This window comes from Lepidothrix coronata, unplaced genomic scaffold (assembly GCF_001604755.1).
Source record: "Lepidothrix coronata isolate B3197 unplaced genomic scaffold, Lepidothrix_coronata-1.0 Scaffold2, whole genome shotgun sequence".
NCBI lineage: Eukaryota > Metazoa > Chordata > Aves > Passeriformes > Pipridae > Lepidothrix > Lepidothrix coronata.
This window is the reverse complement of record NW_016690182.1, coordinates 13,138,795-13,157,022: the sequence shown is the minus strand read 5'-3', so window position 1 is coordinate 13,157,022 and position 18,228 is coordinate 13,138,795. Positions and strand designations below refer to the sequence as shown.

The following is an 18,228-nucleotide window of genomic DNA, read 5'->3' as shown; positions in this document are numbered from 1 at the left end:
TTGGTCAGCGTGTTGGTTTGAGTGGAAAACAGCTCTTGGTGGAGGGAAAACCTGCTTTCCTCATCACTCCAGTCACTAGCAGCTCCTGTCAACTTCTGCACAAAGTCAAGGCTGGAGGTCCCACCCAGCCACTGGGATCCTGCTCCCTCCCTGCTCCCAGGGGCCAGGCAGCCATGGGTGCTGCTGCTTGCACTCCCCAGTGACAGGTACAGGGATTCCCAGAGGCTTCAGTCTCAGCAGTGTCAATCCTGCCTCGATTTCCAGGTATCTGGGAACAAAACTTGACCCAGGGCTCCAAGTTTCCCGAGGGAAACCTCCCCTTCCGAAACCAGCCTCGTGAACAGGCTGACTGCTTTCCACCCCTCACACAGAGCTGGGCTCCTCCACGAGCCCCGGGGAGCACAGCCCAGCATCTCCAGCAGCCTGCCCGCCACCCCCTGACCCCCCCCCCGGGCTGGTTCACACCCCCGGGGGCCGTGTCCCTGTCTGCCCACCTGCCTTCACACCCGAGGAGACACAGCACAAGGGCACCGAGCGGAGGGGCTGCACTCGGGGGTGAATTAGTCATGGCCAGAGGACTGACCCCGTGTCCTGCCTGGCTGTACTGCGCAGCTGTCGGCGGCTGGGAACAGTTGTGGAGCAGAAGATTCCCATGGTTTTGGCTACCGAGTGAATCTAGAGCTGAGCCATCCCCCTCTTCCCCCAGCCCCCTCTTTAAACTGTCTTTTTAATAAAGACATCCAGGCGGCGGGCTTGGGAGGCTCGCTTAGATCCGAACTAAGGAGCACAGCCAGGGTAGGAAAAAATCCATGCGAGAACCCGGAGGTAGCGAGCACTCCAAGAGCTGGGGAGAGAGACGGGGAGCTGAAACAGCCCGGGAGGGAGAAACCCGGGCAAAGGCAATCGGAGCATCTCCGGGAAGAGCCATCAGAAGCCATTAGCCCATGGCTGTGCTGCTTTCGCAGCTCCCTGCGGGGGAGGTTTGGGGCTCTGATGGGAGAGGCTGGAGCCGGGGGGGCTCCCTCGGTGCCTCTCGGCCCTGGGTTTGGTCCCGGTTTGTCTGCCCTGCGCTCCTCCTGCAGGAGGTGGGAGAGCGGAGCAGAGGCACTTCCAGCTCCCTCCACGGGCAGGTCTGTGCTGGAGGGTCCTTCTGAAGGAGGGAATGGTCCTTCCAGCAGGGAGGAAACCCCCAGAGCTGAGTGTCCCCCATGCCAGGAAGGCTGGGGGGGTGGAGTTGGGAGGGAAGCACAAGAGGAGCTGTGCTCGGTGTGGGATGTGTTGCCACCGTTCCCCGTGGGATGTGCTGGTCAAGAGCCCTGGTGTTGGAGCAGCTGTGCTGGAGCAGATGTGAGAGGGTGTTTGAGCAACCGGGTTGGACCAGATGTGAGGACAGACTGCATGGACAGACAGTCCTGCTCGGGAAAGAGGGAGGAGACAACAGCAGGAGAAACGGAGGGAGAAGATGAGGGGGGAAGGAAGAAAGTCAAAAGGCAGGTGTGAGAGGGAACAGACTCAGAGGGAGGAAAGGGTGACTGCATGGAAACAACATTCCTGCCCTGAGCTCCCACTGCCACCAGTGGGACCCTGGCCCAGCCCTGTGCTTGTGTTTTGGTGGCTAAAAAGGGGACGATGAATTTGTCATTCCCAGTCTGAGGATCCTGGCTGGTGATCTCCTTGGGATCCCAGGACAGGGTGCAAATATCGATGAACAGGGACAGTTCTGCACTGAACCTTAATCTTGGAGTTGGGAATTAGTTCAAAGCCTGGATAGATCCCAGATCCATGTGTGGTGGCTACTCCCCCATCCTGCTGCAAGGCCAGCAGTATTTCATTTCCTCCTGGAGTTGGGTGCTCTGGTTTATGGAAGTGGCTCATCCCGCAAGGAGGCTGGGAAGTGCTTTCCTGGAGCTGTGAGGGATGAGGCAGCGTTTCTGCTCATGAGCCTGAGACTGTCTCACCCAAACACACCCTGCAGAACGGCCTCCCTGTGATTGCCAGGTGGTCATAGCCTGCTGGAGCAGGATTTTATACAAACACACACTTTTTTCCTTGTGTGAACCCAAAACCTTCCTCTCCTGCTATAAATAAAACATGGCTCTTAGCTGACATTTTCACATCACTCAGGGAGCTCCGATTTTCCTGTAGCTGCTGGAAACATTAGGGAGATGCTGCTGATGAAATACAGATTTTATCTCTGATCTCTCTATATCCAGGATCCCAACGTTTCTGAGATCACCTGTGAGTTTCCCTATGGGGGAAATCCCTCAATGATCTGAAGCTGAATCCCATAAAACTTATGGCCAAAAACGAGAGGCTGTTCCCACGGGACTCCAGGAGGGCTGTTCCTGTGGGTTAAGTTTGGAGAGAGAAAGACCTTGGGAAAAGTACAGGATTAAATTTCTGGAAGTATTTCTTTAACACGAGTGAAAACAAATCAAACCAAACCAAAAAAAAAAATGAAACAAAACCCTTGTAGTTTGATTAGGATTTCTTATTCCTTACTGACCCTGGGATGACACCAAGAGCAGAGAGCTCCATTTTTGCACAGTCAAGTGTTAAAGCTGCTGATCCTGCAGTCAGGTACCCCTGACCCAGGGCTTGGCACTAGTGAAGGGAGACTGATCTGCTGGAGAAGGGAATAATTCTCTTGCCTGCTCCCCTACCAAGGATCATGGAATAATTTAGGTCAGAAAAGCCCTCCAAGACCATCGAGTCCAACCATCCCCTCAGCACTGCCCAGGTCACCACTGACCCGTGTCCCCAGGTGCCACATCCACGTGGCTTTTAAATCCCTCCAGGGATGATGACTCCACCATCCCTGGGCAGCTGTGCCAGGGCTGGACAGCCCTTTCCATGAAAGAATCTTACCAATATCCAACCTAAACCTCCCCTGGCACAACTTGAGGCCGTTTGCCTTTGTCCTACCCTGCAGTCAGCAGTGGGATTTACCCCACGTAACACCTTTTTACACCCCATTTCCCAAACTCTTCCCAAAGCCTTCTTCCTGGGCTCCCCCTCGCCCCACCTTTCCTCCTCCCTGCTCAGGTGCTGATGAAGCCTCTAATTAAGGCTTTATTCCTTTTTTTTCCCCTGTAGTGGAACAGAGCCTGCCCCAAGAATCTTTAAAAATACATCTGCTCTGCCCTGCACTAAAACACATGGAATAATAGAAGAAAGTCTTCAGCGGGATCACCCAGGACCTGCTTTCAAAGGGAGGGATATTTTGAAGAACATGGAGCATTTTCTCTCCTCCCAGCCCAAAGCTGTGACGTGCCAGTAATATTTGAAGGATGGGTTCCGAGATCCCTCCTCTTATTCTGCAGACTTATCCCTCTGGGATCAGCCTGTTGCTGTTACTGGGATGGCTGCTGGTGGTGGCCACCCTGGTGATTCCCCACATCCTTTAAAGCTCTGCATGAGCTCCATGGATGGACAGGTGGGACTCACTGATGCTCCCCAGGCAGTCTGGATATGCCTTGCCTTGTTTCCCAGTGGGGAAATGAGCCCTTTGGTCCTGGGGTTTAGTGGGACACGAGGGTTGTGGTGGCACCTTCTGCTGCCATCCTGCTGCTCAGGAAGCACAGCTGGTCCCTGTGCCTGTGGAACACAGTGGGGTGAAAGGGATCTGCCATGCCCCATCCTAAATTATCCTAGAGCATAAAGGAGGGCCAGGGCTTCCTTAAGGACTTCTTCAAACACATCTGCATTCACCTGGAGTCACCAGACTCCAGTTCAGCAGGGCATGGGCAATTTTAAACACGTCTCTGCACATTTTGGTGGGTGGTGGCACAGTCACACTGGCCTGGATCACGTCTCTGTCTGCACAAAGGGCTTAGATACCCTATTTCTTGGAGGGTCTTGGCTTTTATAACAGGAAAAAGTAATATAAAAGAGCATAACAGAGAGGTGAACAGCTTGGGAGCGAGCACTGCATGGCAAAGAGATCCTGGCTACAGCAGCAGCTCCCAGGGCTCCCTGGGCAGCGCTCCAAGAACTGGTGTCTGAGAGCTCCAGCAGCCCAGAACTGGTGTCTGAGAGCTCCAGCAGCCCAGAACTGGTGTCTGAGAGCTCCAGCAGCCCAGAACTGGTGTCTGAGAGCTCCAGCAGCCCAGAACTGGTGGACAACTTTGCTCCGGAAGCCTTTGCAGTACCAGAGGTGGGACTCAGCCATCCTGTCCCCATGTACTGGTGTGTCCCTCTGAGCTGGTCACTCATCATCCTAATAGGCTTCAAGGTGATGAAGGTGCCTCCAAGTCCCAAGCCAGAGGTTGATACCAGAGTTGAACTGCACCGTGGGCTCCTTGGTCCCTCTCCAGTGACCCTCACAGGAACCCAGAGGTCTGCACTCACCTGTGCACCCCTGCTTTGAAGGCCCAGTAAGCACCTCCATCAAATCCCTGGGGTGATGTTTTTGAGTTCCCAGGGTGCACTGTCTCCTGATCAGGGTGTTGGGAAAGGGAGAAGGTCTGACCCGGCCCGTGGACTCCACCAGCTTGGAGGTAAAGGAGGACCCAAGTCCTCTGAGGTGGTTGGTCCCTCTGAAGGAGCTCTGGGCCAGCTCGGTGGAGGATGGGCAGGTACCTGTAAGGGTGGACCTGCTACCAGAGCAAGAGGGTTGATGAACCTCAAGCCTCACTCGTGCATCAAACCTAAAATAAAAACCAGTGGTGAGAGCTGACTGTCAATATTCCCTTTGTTTGGTGCTATTTTGGGTCCAGGGCCATGGCTCAGGCTCCTCCAGGAGCAGAGAGTGCCCGTCACACCTCTGTGTGCGTCCCTTTTCCTTCCCTCCCCTGGTCTCCTCATCCTGTGCCATCCCCCACCTCACCCTGTGCCAGGTGCACTGCAGAGAGCCTGGATTTGGAGGGATTTGAGGTCCTTTGGGATGCCCAGCCTGGGCCCCAGTGTGGGAGAAGAGACCCTCAGGAGACCAGGACACAGAACCTGAGACACCAGACCACGGCTGGGACCTGCCCTGGGCTGTCCTGGCTCCCAGACCTGCCCGAGGAAGGACCAGCAGCTTCTCCTTGACCTGTGCCCTGGAGGCAGATATTCGGGAGCAGGGGGAGGGAAGCAAAAGGAGCCCTTCTCCACCCCCTCCTAGACTGATCCTTGTGCATCCCAGAGGCTCAAACCAGCCTGGGCACAGCAGGTGTTGCTGGAGCAGGAGTAGGAGTAGGAGCAGGAGCTGGGACAGGAAGAAGGGCAGGGACAGGAGCTGCAGGGGGGTCAGATGCTGGAGCAGGAAAAGGAGTAGTAGCCGGAGCAGCTGGAAGAGAAGAAAGAGGAGTAGGAGCAGGAGCAAGAGGAGAAGGAGCAGAAACAGGAGCAGCAGCAGAAACGGGAGCAGTGTCAGGAGCAGGGACAACAGCAGGAGCAGAGGCAGCAGGATCGAGTCTCCTGCCCATTCCCTCGGGAGCGATGAGTTCTCCAGGCCTCATAACCGCTCCCGGTGTCTGTGCCCGCCCTTCCCGGCCCCCAGCCCCGCTGCCCCTTGCCCAGGGCTGCCCCATCCTTTGCCGCAGCACCCGGTGGGACCCTCCCCTTACCTGGCAGCCCCCGGGGGGGGGGCCCGTGGGGGTCCCCGCGCGGCCCCGCTCCGGCTCCCCAGCCCAGCGCTTTGCGTTTGTGCCTGGGAAATACCCAACCGGGCGTTTTATGAGCGCGGGTGATAAATATTGCATCGGCCGCCAACTTCTCGGAGCGGGGGCAGAGCGGCACCGGCACCGGGCACCGGGCACCGAGCGGGGAGGGGGCGAGAGGGGCGGGAGCAGCCGGGAGCGGGGGGAGCCGGGGCTCGGGGGGGCGGCCGGGGCCCCGCTAATGCTGCGCGGAGCCGGTTCGGGGGCCCCCCCGGGCAGCACTCAGCATCCCGCCTCATTAAACTTTCATCGGCAGCGCTCGGCCAAGGTCTATTTATGAAAATGCGCTTTTCGCTGCATGGAAAAAACAGGGACGGGAGCGAAAGAACAAAGGGATGGGGTTTGGGAAGCGCCCGGGAATAAATAGGGATGTGCGGGACGGGGTGCGGGATGAGGGTGCGGGACAGGGGGTGGGGGGAGTCTCCTTCCCACAGTGCGGGCAGGGCAGGCAGGGCTCTGTTGGCCACCGCCGGGCTGGCCCCTCTCGCCCAGGTGAAGCAGCTACCCCGACAGCTATTTCGCGCTGCACTATTTCCCCTCTTTTCATTTTTTTTTTTTTTGGTGTTTGGTTGGTTTGGTTTGATTTTGTTTGGGTTTTACTTGATTTTATTTTATTTTGTTTCATTTCATTGCATTAGTTTATTTTACTTTATTTCAATTTACTTTATTTTATTTTACTTCATTTTATTTTACTTCATTTTATTTTACTTTATTTCATCTTTTTTTTTAAATTTTACTTCATTTTATTTCACGTCGTTTTGTTGTATTTTTATGTCGCTTTATTTTATTTTACTTGACTTTATTTTCTCCGATTTTATTCGGCCCTCTAAAAGCCGCAGGGTCCCGGCTCTCGGGGCTCAACAACGCGACGCGCGTTTGGATATTTTTTTTTCCCCCGAATTAAGTTCCGATACAAAACGAAACAGCAACAACAACAAAAAACTCCACAAAACCCCCCCAACCAGACAAAAATCAAACAAACAAACAAAAAAAAAAAACAACAGAAAACAAAACCAAGTAGATAATCCCAACAAAAATCGCATCTTTTTACCTCTTTTTTTCCGCTTGTCCCCGCGAGCGAGCGGACCCTGTGATCCCCCAGGACAGAGGGGACCCCCAGCTCTGCCGCCCCGGGACCCCCCGGTTCTGCACCCCCTGCCCACCTGCCGAGCGACCGAAAGGGGTTTCGGGAGGTTTCGGTGGTTCGGCTGCAGAGCCGGGAGGGGGGAATGTCCCCTTCTGAGCCGCTGAAGCCTCGGGCGGGCAGGTGGGGGGTGACAGGGTGTACCTGGGGGTGTCCCCCCCCAGCAGGGCCCGGGGTGGCGGGGGAGGGTCGCAGCCCGACCCCGTCGCCGTTTGCGGGAGCGCCCCGGCCCCGCAACGACCCCCGCCCGCGGGAGCATCCTCGGGGCTGCGGGGCGAGACCACCCGCGACCCGCAGGCGGGACTTCCCCCCACACACACCGGCTCTGGGCTGGTGCCGCGCGGGGAAGCCGCAAACCCCCCCCCGCGATGGGTCGGCGGGGAACCGGGACCACCGGGTCCCCTCGGGGCCATCCCCCCGCTCCGTCCCGCGTGGGCACGGGCAGCTCTGCCCGCCCGCCGCCGCCTTGGCTCGCGTTTCGTTTCTTCCCCCGCGGAGAGAGCTCCCATCCCGACTGGGCGATGGGCTGGAGGAGCTGCCCCGGGGCTCCCAGGAAAGGGAGTCCACGGGAAAGTGGCTCCCCGGGGCCGCAGTAACTCCAGGAGGCAGGAGGGTGAGGTAAAACGTGCATGATTTATTTGAAATGCTGCAGCGTACACAGACACCAAAATTTCATTCAGCACACACACAGCGGAACGAAATCTCCTTTAATAATAATAATAATTAAAAAAAAAAATTAAAAGAAAATAAAAGGAGGCGAATTTCTCTATTAAATATGCAAAGAAAAGGGGAGGGGGGGAAAAAGAGTTTTCTTGCCTTAGAAAGTGCAGAGTTCCCTATGCAGAGGCAGCCGCCCCGAGGCCGGGCCGGGGTCCATCCCCGCTGCCTCGGGCCGCTCCCGCCGCTCCGCTGAGCCCCAAGGACGTGATTGTCGAAGCGTAGGATTTTATACAGTGAAACCATACGGAAATCGAACGGTTTGAGTGAAACCAACGCAAAATAAATCTCCATTTCCCCGAACAAACCGCGACTCCAGGGACGGGCCAAATTTTTTTTTTTCCCTTTCTTTCTCTTTTTTTTTTCTTTTTTTTTCTTTTTTCCCTAAAATGTTTTTTCTCCTTTTTTTTTTAAGTCCTTTTTTAATATATTTTTTTTCAATTTAGCCGATGAGGTAGAAACAGAAACGGTACTGCAAAAACGCGATGGGTTTGCGGCGGGGGGGGCAGGGGAGCGAACAAAACCATGCAGGTGAGTGTGTGTGCGTGGGTGTGCGGGGACCCTGGCAGCGGGGGGCAGGGGCGGCACTCCGGATTTACAGGCGGCTTCCAGCTCGTTTCCTTTCTTATTTCTTTTTTTTTTTTTTTTCCCCAGATGATTTTTTAAAAGAAGAGGAGCAGACACAGAGGAGGGAGCTGTGCCACGGCCCCCGAGCCGGGACGGGGTGAGGGGCTGCGGCAAAGACCTGCCGGGCTCTTGCTGCTGCTGCCCAGACTCCGGGCACCCCCAAACTTCCCCCTTGGCCTTTTCATTTTGTCTTTTCCTTTTTCTCCATCTTTTTATGCTTTTTTTTCCAGTTTTATCTACAAAAGCAGTCTATACCAGTCAGGACAGCGGGGCCACTTTGCCCAGGGGCACCAAACTGTTCGCTTTGCTTTGGGCGGGTTTCCCTTTTTTTTTAGGTTTATTTTTTTCTTTTTTTTTGTTTGTTTGGTTTTTATCCCAATTTTTTTTTTAACCCAAAACGAGGAAAAAAAAAAAAAAGAAGAAAAAAAAAAAGCCAACAACCCCAAACCCTGCCCGTTTCGGAGGGGCTGAGGGCCAGGATGGCCGCGGGGTGGTTGAGGGGGCAACACCCTCCTCACCGCTGCCCTCCCGGCCCCTTCTTCAGTAGGTGGCAGAAAATTTCATCCTTTTCTGCTTCTGTCTCTGATTGCAAAACCAGACCCGCACCACGTTCTTCTTCAAGTCTAACTTCTCGGCGATGGCAGCGATTTTCTCCGAGGAGGGTCGCGGCTGCACGGCAAAATAGGCCTCCAGCGACCGCTTCTCGGGGGCGGCGATCGAGGTGCGCTTGCGTTTCTTGTCCCCGCCCGTGTAGATCTCGGGTTTGGTCATTTTCTCCCTCTGAGCCCTCTCCGCCTCCTCCAGCCACGCTTCCAGGATGGGCTTGAGGGCCACCATGTTGTTGTGGGACAAGGTGAGGGACTCGAACCTGCAGATTGTGCTTTGGCTAAGGCAGCCCACCCCCGGGATCTTCAGGTTGGCCAACGCGGAGCCCACGTCCGCCTGGGTCACCCCCAGCTTGATCCTCCGCTGCTTGAAGCGCTCGGCGAAGGACTCCAGCTCCCGGGGGTCCGTCTCCGTCTCGGGGCCGGAGATGACGGCGTGGGAAGCCAGGCCGTGGGGGTGGGACATGTTCATAGGCTGGGAGTGGTGGGCCATGTGGTTGATGGCCGACATGTGGGAGTGAGGGTGCGAAGGTGTGGAGCCCACGTCGGGGCCCGGCACCCCCCCGAGCGGGAGGGCAGAGTTGAGGTGGTCCAGCAGCTCCCCGTCCAGGCCCTGGGAGGGCTGGTGGTGGTGGTGGTGGGGGTGGTGCGTGGTCAGCACGGACGGGTGGTGCAGGTGGACGGAGGACGAGGTAGGAGTGCAGGACACGCTGCTCATGGTGTGATAGGTGGCATCCGGCTTGAAGGGGTGGGTTTTCTGCGATACGATATCCACGGCGGCCAGAGCCTCGGCTCCCCGCAGCAGGGTCTCGTCAAAGCCCGCAAAGATGTTACCCTGGATCTGGAGGGGGGGTTGGGGGGGATAAAAGTGGGAGCGAAAACAAGCCGAAAGAGCGGGAGAGGATTAAAGGAAAGCAGCGGGACGGAGATCCCGCTCTGCCCCGTCAGCGGTGCCGGGGACAGGTAACACGAACTGAGGTCTACCCGCACCCCCCAAGTAAAAGGACCCCGAGCACTCTGCATCCCAGTCGGGCACCCGCCCTGCCCTCCGCGGCGAGCTCTCCGCGGCCGCAGAGAGGACGGAGCCGTCGGGGGTCCCGCAGCCCCTCTCTGCCCCAGCGCTCGGCACAGCGGAGCGGGGCAGGGCGGCTGAGCCTCCCTCGACCGGCACCGACGCCCCGCGCCCCACCGCCGCCCCAAACCCTCTCCCCCGCCAGCCGGACCCACGGCCACGGAGGAGGCAGGGAGGGAGGGAAGGACCCCCAAAACCCGGACGAAACCCAAACCCAGAGGGAAACCGGAGTAAGTTGGCGAGAGTCGGCGGGTGCGGAACTTCCCGAAAACCCACCCTGAGGGGGCTTACCTGGGGGGCGGGCAGGCAGGCTCTGCGGATGGCTTCGGAGCTGGTGTGCAGGTGGGGGTACTTGGGCTCGTGCAGGATGGGGTGCATGCTGAACGCCTGCTTGCTGTTCATGGACATCATGGTGGGAGCGGAGCGGGGCCGGGTAGGGCAGGGCAGGGCGCTCCGGGCACCCGGCTCGGGGGCGCGGTATTGTCTGGCTCCGCCGCCCGGCATCAATGGCATTATAGCCCGGCCCCCCCGCCCCCCGCCCACCGGGAGGGGCTGGGGAGGTCCCTCCCACCGCCCGCCCCCGGGCAGTGAGCTCACCCCCCTGTCAGTGGTACCCCCCCAAAGCAGGGCTCACCCCCCCGCCGCCCCTGTACACCTCCCTCAGACAGGGCCTCCCTCTCCCCCGGTTGGACCCCCCCAAACCAGAGCTCGCACCCCCGCCGGTGGTACCTGCCCAAACCCAGAGCTCCCCTCACCCGTCGGTGGATCCTCCCCTAAGCGGGGCTCACTGCCCTGCCGATTCTACCCCCAAAACCCGGGGCTCAGCCCCCCATCCCTGTCCCTCCCCGGTTCTGCGCCTCCCCAGAGTTTGCCCCCGGTGTTTCGCTGTCCCTGTCACCCCTCGTCGCGGGGACAGGGTTGGGGGGGATCAGCTCCCGTCTAGCCCTGCCCGTCCCCTGCCCACCCTCTGCCCTCCCTGCCCTCGGCTCCGGGCTGGTTCCTCCGGGGGAACTTGGGGGGCAGAGAAGCCCCGAGCCCGCGGCTGCAGGGGAACCTTCCTGCACCTCCTCTCCCTCTGAAGGGGAGAACCTTGGATTAAAAAACGTAAAAACAACTAAATAAAGAAAAAGTTTCACCAACTATTTTTTTTTCCTCTTTCAATGAATCTCCCTGGCTCGTTCCCCAGATCCTCCTGTGCCGTGTCCCACGGGCTGCACGTCTGTCTGTGCAGCCTCTCCATCCTCCCCTCTCCAGCTCGTTGCTGCCTCTGCACTCACCCATCCGTACGAATTTCCCCGCAGCCCGTGGTGTTTCCTGTCACCGCAAAAGCGTGTGGAGGTGAAGTTTGGTGGATCGCTGGATCCAGGGGCTCTGCAGCACCACCCGGCTGCTCCGGCTGCTTCCAAAAGGTACGGGAGGAGTGTGACGGCAGCGGGGGGGGGGCTGGTGGAGGGGGAATTTCTGTGCCTGGGGGTGATGGAGGGCAGGAGGGTGCTCGGTCCTGCTCAGAGAAACGTCTTCTCAAGGACACAGGGCGTGCTTATCTAGCCCCAAAAATCCAGCCCCGACAAGGACAGTGCTACATGGTGCAGGTGTTTTAGGATCTATTTTGCATCCTCTGAGATGTCCCTTCTCATGGGGATCCTGCCAAGCATCTTGGGACAGACAGGGTCAGTGAGCGTCACAGGGAAAAGAAAATCCTGACCTGGTCCCCTGACCTGATCCCCACCTTACCTGAGAGGCTGAAATGTCCCCTAAAAGACCACAGAATGCTTTGTACTGGGAAGGACCCTGAAGGTCTTCTAGTTCCAAACTCCTGCCATGGGCAGGGACAGAAGGGAACCACCAAAGATGGTTCCTTGGTGCTGGCACTGCCTGGGGAAAGGTCAGAGCCAGTGACAGGAGACTGGATATCTGGTGCTGTCCCAGACTCAGGCACAGCCACCAAATGTGCAGCAAGAAGGTTCCTAAACCAGCCCCATGTAGGACATGGCTCATGCAAAGGGATGGAGGAGGATCTGCTGGGCTGAATCCCAACTCTACAAGTCTTCCTGGGGGAAGAACTGCATCAGCACCACAATGCTGCCAGGAAAGCCCTGTCCCTGGTGGCCTGAGACACGTGTCAGTGGCCACACCACGGTCCAGGCAGACCTTCCTGTACACTAAAGCATCCTACATGTGCCTGAGGCCACCAGGCCCTGCCAGGAGGCTCTGACTCTCCAGAGGGGAGCACAGGCAGGAGCTCTGAGGCCTCTTCCCTTCTGCCCTGTGCCAGCACAGCTCTGAGTCACAGTCTCTCCTCCGCTGCTTGTGGAGAGATTGCAGGATCAGGTGATGGGCAGAGCGGCTGCCAGAGCTTCACCAGAGGCTTCTGTGCCACAGAGGCTCCAGCAGAATTCCTGAGAAGCAGAATTGTCCCTTCTGGGAGCCCTGTGGTGGGTTGTCTCCCCTCCAGCTGACACTCCCAGCTTTGTTAGCTCTCTCATGACCCCAGAAGCTCTTGTCAGGGTAGTTCACAATTCTGTTTGCTGGGCTCTTCTTGGAGGCCCCTCCGTTCTCTTTTTCCTCATTTTCTGTGTTTCAGCAGCTCAGAGGTTGGACAGAGCAGTGCAGTTCCTGGCCCTGGATTTAACTCTCCCCAAGGAAGCAAACCTGTGCCAAGCTGCATTTTGCTGCAAGGAACAGACTCCAGCGTCTGCCCCAGGACGTGCCCGGAGGTTGGGAACTCTGGCATGAGACCTGGACAGGCTGCTCTTCTGTCCATCACTCAGCAAGTCATCTGGAGCAGGAGCAAATCCGATGAGAGTCTCCTCCTTGAGGGCTCAGCAGCTGGTTTTCCAGAGACCCAGGAAGATCAGGACCTGACCAAACTCAGCCCCCGGGGACAGCACGAGGCTGACGAGCTCACCGTGTGCACAAAGTCATTTCTCATCTCATTTTCCACACTTGTAACCACTGAAAAGGCGGTTTGAGCAGGAGAACGGTTGTGTCAGGTCAGTCCAAAGGCTCAACCAGCCTTGGGTCTTGGGTGTTCATCCAGGAAGATCAGATCAGATGAAGTAAATGACATTCCCTCCCTCCCACTCTCCTGTATCAGCAGAGTTTTCCAAGAAGCCAAGGCTCCATCCTTGGGCTCTTTCCTTGCCACACCCCTGAGCATCCTGCCCTGGACTTGGTTTGTCCTGGCAATGAAGTTTTTGACTCTCAGGGAGGATTCCCAAAGGCACCTCTGGACACTCTGGCACTGACACAGAAATCCAGGGACACAGTGGGGCACCACAAGGACAACAGGAACCCCCTGCCAGCCCCATTCCATGGATGAACCCGTCCTCCTGCCACCTCCTGCATGGATTTGAGGACTGGCCCCAGCAGGGAAGAGGGCAGTGCCCTCCATATCAAATCTCTGGGTTGAGCCAGGAGCTATCAGGTTCCTCCTGGGCAGGGAAAAACAGGAAAAACCATCCTGTCTTTCAGCCAGGATGTGAAAAAATAGGGAAGCATCAAACAATGATTCTCACAGACACCTAAAGCGCTTCCACAGTTGTTGCTTTAGCCCTGTGCAGCTCTGAATCTTGGCAGTGGACTTTCCAAGGAGCAGGATGAACTTCTAGGGGTTTGCCAGTGCTTTGCTCTGGCTTTCTTGAGTAAGATGGAACAGCTCTGCAACCCTCCCTGTAGTCTTTTCATGTCTATCCCAGCTTTCCTCCCCAATTGCTCCCACAAATGGATTAGTCCAGACCCACCTCTTGCACCCCCCATATCAGGAACCCCAGTGAAGCAGGAAGTGCTTCACTAGAATCGGGGTTAAAGAGGGGAAAGTGCAGATCTCACCTGTAAAAACAATGGATAAGGACCCTCATCATCTGAACCTTTGGAAAACAAATTCCTTCCAGGAGGAACCCAGCTTCCAGGCTAAGAGATGCCACCCCAGCCCCGTTGGTGGCTTTGGGGACCCTTTCTGAGACAAATACCTGAGCAGAAATGCAGAACCAGAAAGCTTTCATGGCATTGCTGCTCCCTGTGACGGGCAGATGCTGCAGTTCTGTGCTGTGGCACCACAGTGGTGCCAGGGATACTGTGGGCATCATGACATCCACAGCCAGTGCACAGATACTCTGGCTTGTCATTCCCACTGGGAAAATAACCTTGGAGACGCTCTTCAGCAAGGTCTGTGCTCAAGAAGCTCCATCTCTCTGTTGCTTTTTGAGGATGACCCATAATGTCTTGGCCTGGCTTCCTGCCTCTAACCAATAAAACCCCGCCACGCTCCGCCCCATCCCGGTGTTTTCAGTCCAAGGGGAGCTGGATGCAGACTTTGCAGAGGGCCGTCCTGCCTGCCATGTGGTTTGGTGCCTCAGGCAGTTGCCTCCAGACTCCAGCTGTTTTTATTACCTAAGTGGGTTTGATTGCTCCTTCATTTGTGCCTGAATGAGAGCCCTTGGCACCCTCGTGGGCTTTAATGGGGTCTGTGTGTTCTCGCTACCAATTAAACCCACTGGCAGCGATTAACAGGCTTCCAGCGCAACACTGACACGGAGCAGAGGGGACACAGCTTCCCAGGGCTCCAGGAGAGGGTCCTGCAAAAGGGACACGACTTTCTGCATCCCCGGCAGACAGCTGGGCTGGCTGGAAATGGCGCTGCTCCCAGGTGACCGCTGCCGCTTTCGTCTCCTCGGGGGAGGTTCTGCTCAGCCATCCCAGGCTCGCTCTGTGCCGGCACAGGCACGTTTTCCAGCAGTGGGTGATGATGCTGTGGGTGGCCCAGGGTGGGTGTCAGCCCAAAGTGGGGGTAGAGACATTAAGGACAGCTGTAGTGGCTGTCAGGGCTGCTCCTGGAAAACATTGGGGGTGATGTAGAGATCAGGACATCAGTGCACGGAGAGTCTCACCCCACCTGGCTGGTGGGATCTTCCCAGGGCCTGAGCATGTGGAAGTGGACAAAAAACAGTGAGTTTCCAGTGCCCTGGACGTTTTCAGCTTCCAGCAGCCATCCCAGTGCCTGGCAGCAGCTCTCCCAGCCCCAGCAGTATCCTGGCTGTCCCGGGGCCACGGCTCCACCGAGCACATCAGGTCTGACATGACCTACAACCGTCTGTGGAAACCCCAGGGAGGGTCCATCCATCAAAATTAAGATGTTTGGGGATTAAATGCTTCGATCTCATCAGAACTGATGTTCTCTGATGAGAATTGGTTTTGTCAGAAAACGTGTGAGTGGCTCTGTCTGCCAGAGGTCCGTGCTCTGGGGCCGGGCGATGGTTGGAGTCGCCTCGTGGAGGGCAGAAAAGGAAAGCTGAGGCTCAAGAGCTTTTTAACCAAATGAAACTCTGTCTCACTTCTGAGACAGGCCCGTGGCATTGGGAAGGACGTTCCTCCTGCACGGGGCACTCGTGCTGATTTAAACTTGGTGTGAGGTCAAGAACAGGATCACGACAGGCTGAAGTGACACCTCATGCGACCCTGTGGCAAATGGTGGGGTTATGGAAGAGTCAACAGAGGCCATAATTCCATGCTGGAATTATAAATGGACATTGGAGTGGTCGAATCACAGAGTCATGTAGGTTGGAAAAGACCTCGGAGATCATCAAGTTCAAATGTTCCCCAGCACTGCCAGGGCCACCACGCCCCCAAGTGCCACGTTCACCCAGCTTTTAAACCCCTCTGGGGATGGTGCCAAGTCGTGGCTCAAAATATCGTGCTTTCAAAACGCCTGCTTCTGGAGGAAAACACAGAAATAGCTCCCAAGGATGAGATCTCTTCCCCAGCCTGAAGAGCAAGGAGTGTTTAATGCTCAGGTCCAGCCCTTGAGGTGTGAGGGGAAGACGATCACGCCAACGCTGCAATCCAGCTTGTAAAAATCCTTATTAAAACCCCACGGAGCCTAATTGGGAAAGATGGCTTTTAATTAAAAAGTGCAGCCCTTCAGCCAACTTTTACAGGAGATTGCTGCGACCCCAGGAGATGCCAACCAGCAATAGACTCAGCTCCTTCCGGAGGGAGGGATTTTTCCCATCCTTTGTTAGCTGGAACATCTCTGACTGTTTTAAATGGGCAACTTCACAAGTTTCCTGAGTGTGGTTTCTTCCATTAGGAAATGGGAATCTTTTAACAGCTCACCCAGGCAGCAAAATTCCTCCACTCCATCTCTTGCATTAGGAGCCCGGAGTCCTCACGTCCCCGCTCCGCGGAGCGGGAGAGAGAGCGGGAGAAAAGGAAATCCAGATGGGGCAAAGTGTAGCTCGACTTTTTAATACTAAATTATTTACAGTAAGTAAAATCGTGTGTGTCAATTGTGAAAAGAGTCCAATTTGTTTGATTTACATTGCAGGGGGGTGCCCTGGGGTAGGGGGTGTTTAACTATCTCCTCTAATGTAATTGCCTATGGCAGCCCGTTAAATATTTGATGGGCTGCCTGAGCAGAGTAAGGAGCTTCAGCTGATTCGCTCCCGCAGCCCTCGCAGTGTATCAAGTGGATTTGCAGCCAGGGAGTACCTGAGCCCTTTCCATTGTGTAACTGGGGCTCAGCAGCAGCTGCACGGAGCCTTAGCCCACTTTTAGGGTGCTCCTGGGTTCCGCGGGAATGCGTGTTTTCCGCTGGAAAATGGGTTCTTTCGTGCGCTGCCGGTTTTGTTTTATATAAGAAGCCCAAATTCCTCTTTCTGTGCCTCAGAGGGAGTGTTTTCCTCGCCATTTCAGCAGGAAAAGAAGGTTTTGCTCTTGTCAAGGCTTGGAGGTGCTGGATCCCTGCCCCAGCTCATGGTGGTGGTGCAAAGGTGTCCCTCAGTCACAGGAGGGTCAGACCTTGGCTGAGGATGGGGAGTGGGATGGGGATGCACGGGATGTGGGAGGGACAGCAGAAGGGCACCAGCATCAGTGGTGGTCTGCAAAATGTCCAAAGGTCCCAGCTCATGCAGCCTCTTACAGCTTTTCCATTATTAGTGTTTCAAGCTGTGCCAGGGGAGGGTCAGGTTGGACATCAGGAGGAATTTCTTCCTGAAAAGGGTGGTCAGATGTTGGAAGGGGCTTCCCAGGGAGGTGGTGGAGTCCCCACCCCTGGAGGTGCCCAAGGAAGGCCTGGACATGACACTCAGTGCTCTGGGCTGGGGGACAAGGTGGGGGTTGGGCACAGGGGGGGACTGGATGGTCCTGGAGGGCTTTTCCAACCTCAGTGATCCTGGGATTCCGTGTCCAAGGTGGGCACACTCAGTGCCCTGGGTAAGGCTGAAGGGTGTGAGGAGAGGCACAGGAGCTCTTCCCACTGCCCCATACAGTTCTCCTTGACCAAATTCCACAGGATGGACATGCAAGGTCCCTCCTCCCCAGCACGGCTTTATCCAGCATGAACACTGGGCAGGGGAGTGGTGGCTGACTCAGCACAGCTCCTGGCTGCTGTCACCCCAGCTGAAGCAGCAGGCAAAGTCATGGATCACAGAACCATGGCTTGATTTGGTTTGGAAGAGATCTTAAAACCCATCTCATCCCACCCCCTGCCACGGGCAGGGACACCTCCCACTAGCCCAGGTTGCTCCAAGCCCCGTCCAACCCGGCCTTGGGCACTTCCAGGGATGGGGCAGCCACAGCTTCTCTGGGCACCCTGTGCCAGGGCCTCCCCACCCTCCCAGGGAACAATGTCTTGCCCATATCCCAGCTGACCCTGCCCTGTTAGTTTGAAGCCATTCACTCTTGTCCTGTCAAGTCTCTTCACAGGATCCCCTTCGAGGACCACTTTGGTTCTGTCCCCTCTGGCATGAGGACGAGGTTCTGCTGCTCAGATAAGGCTGGGAGAACACCCCTGCTCCTCTCTGGTCAACCTTGCCAGTCCGTAGGAATTCCTGGAGGGTAGGAAATATCACATCACCCGCCTGGGACGGTAAATATTTAACAAGGAGAACACCCCCTGCCTCTCTCCCTCCTCTCTTCACACATATTTAGCTCCTGCATTTCTCTCAGCCCTGCAGAGACCCACGGATGGGGGGAATTCACTGAGGTGGCACAGGGACAGCTTAGGAAGAGGGAAGAGCATTTGGGAGCGAAGGGTGTTTTGTCCAGAGGTAGAAAAAATGGGGCACAATCTGTGTCCCCACTGCTTGACTCATCCTGGGACTTGTGACACACCCCAAGAGCACCCCCAGTTTGTGGCAGGGCACCAGTTGGTGCAGATCAAACCAGCCCAGGAGTGTACTGGTCGTGTAAGATGCTGCCAGGAGGGTTGTGGAACCCGGAATGTGCACTCTCAGATGTCTGTGGAGTGAGGGAGATGGGGCAAGGTGGAGCTGTGCTTCCCCCTGGGAAAGGATGTCCAAGTCGAGCCCCAGGAAGGGTTTGTGTCTGCAGGTCCTCTGCCCTCTGAAGGGGTTTAGAGTCACAGATTTGGAGGTTGGAGCTGGGTGATCTTAAGGTCCCTTCCAAACCAAATCATTTATG

The 18,228-nt window shown here is 56.4% G+C and overlaps 1 protein-coding gene across 1 annotated transcript; it reads right to left on the bottom strand.

Annotated features, from left to right (window-relative positions):
• Window positions 1–8,541: 8,541 nt before the first annotated feature.
• LOC108497268 (brain-specific homeobox/POU domain protein 3) lies at window positions 8,542–10,271 on the bottom strand. The gene is made up of 2 exons (XM_017814763.1): window positions 10,099–10,271; window positions 8,542–9,576 (listed from the first exon to the last, which is right to left on the bottom strand). Exons 1-2 carry the CDS (start codon window positions 10,216–10,218, stop codon window positions 8,671–8,673), a joined length of 1,026 nt encoding a protein of 341 aa, XP_017670252.1. The 5' UTR covers window positions 10,219–10,271; the 3' UTR covers window positions 8,542–8,670.
• Between the last annotated feature and the right edge of the window lie 7,957 nt (window positions 10,272–18,228).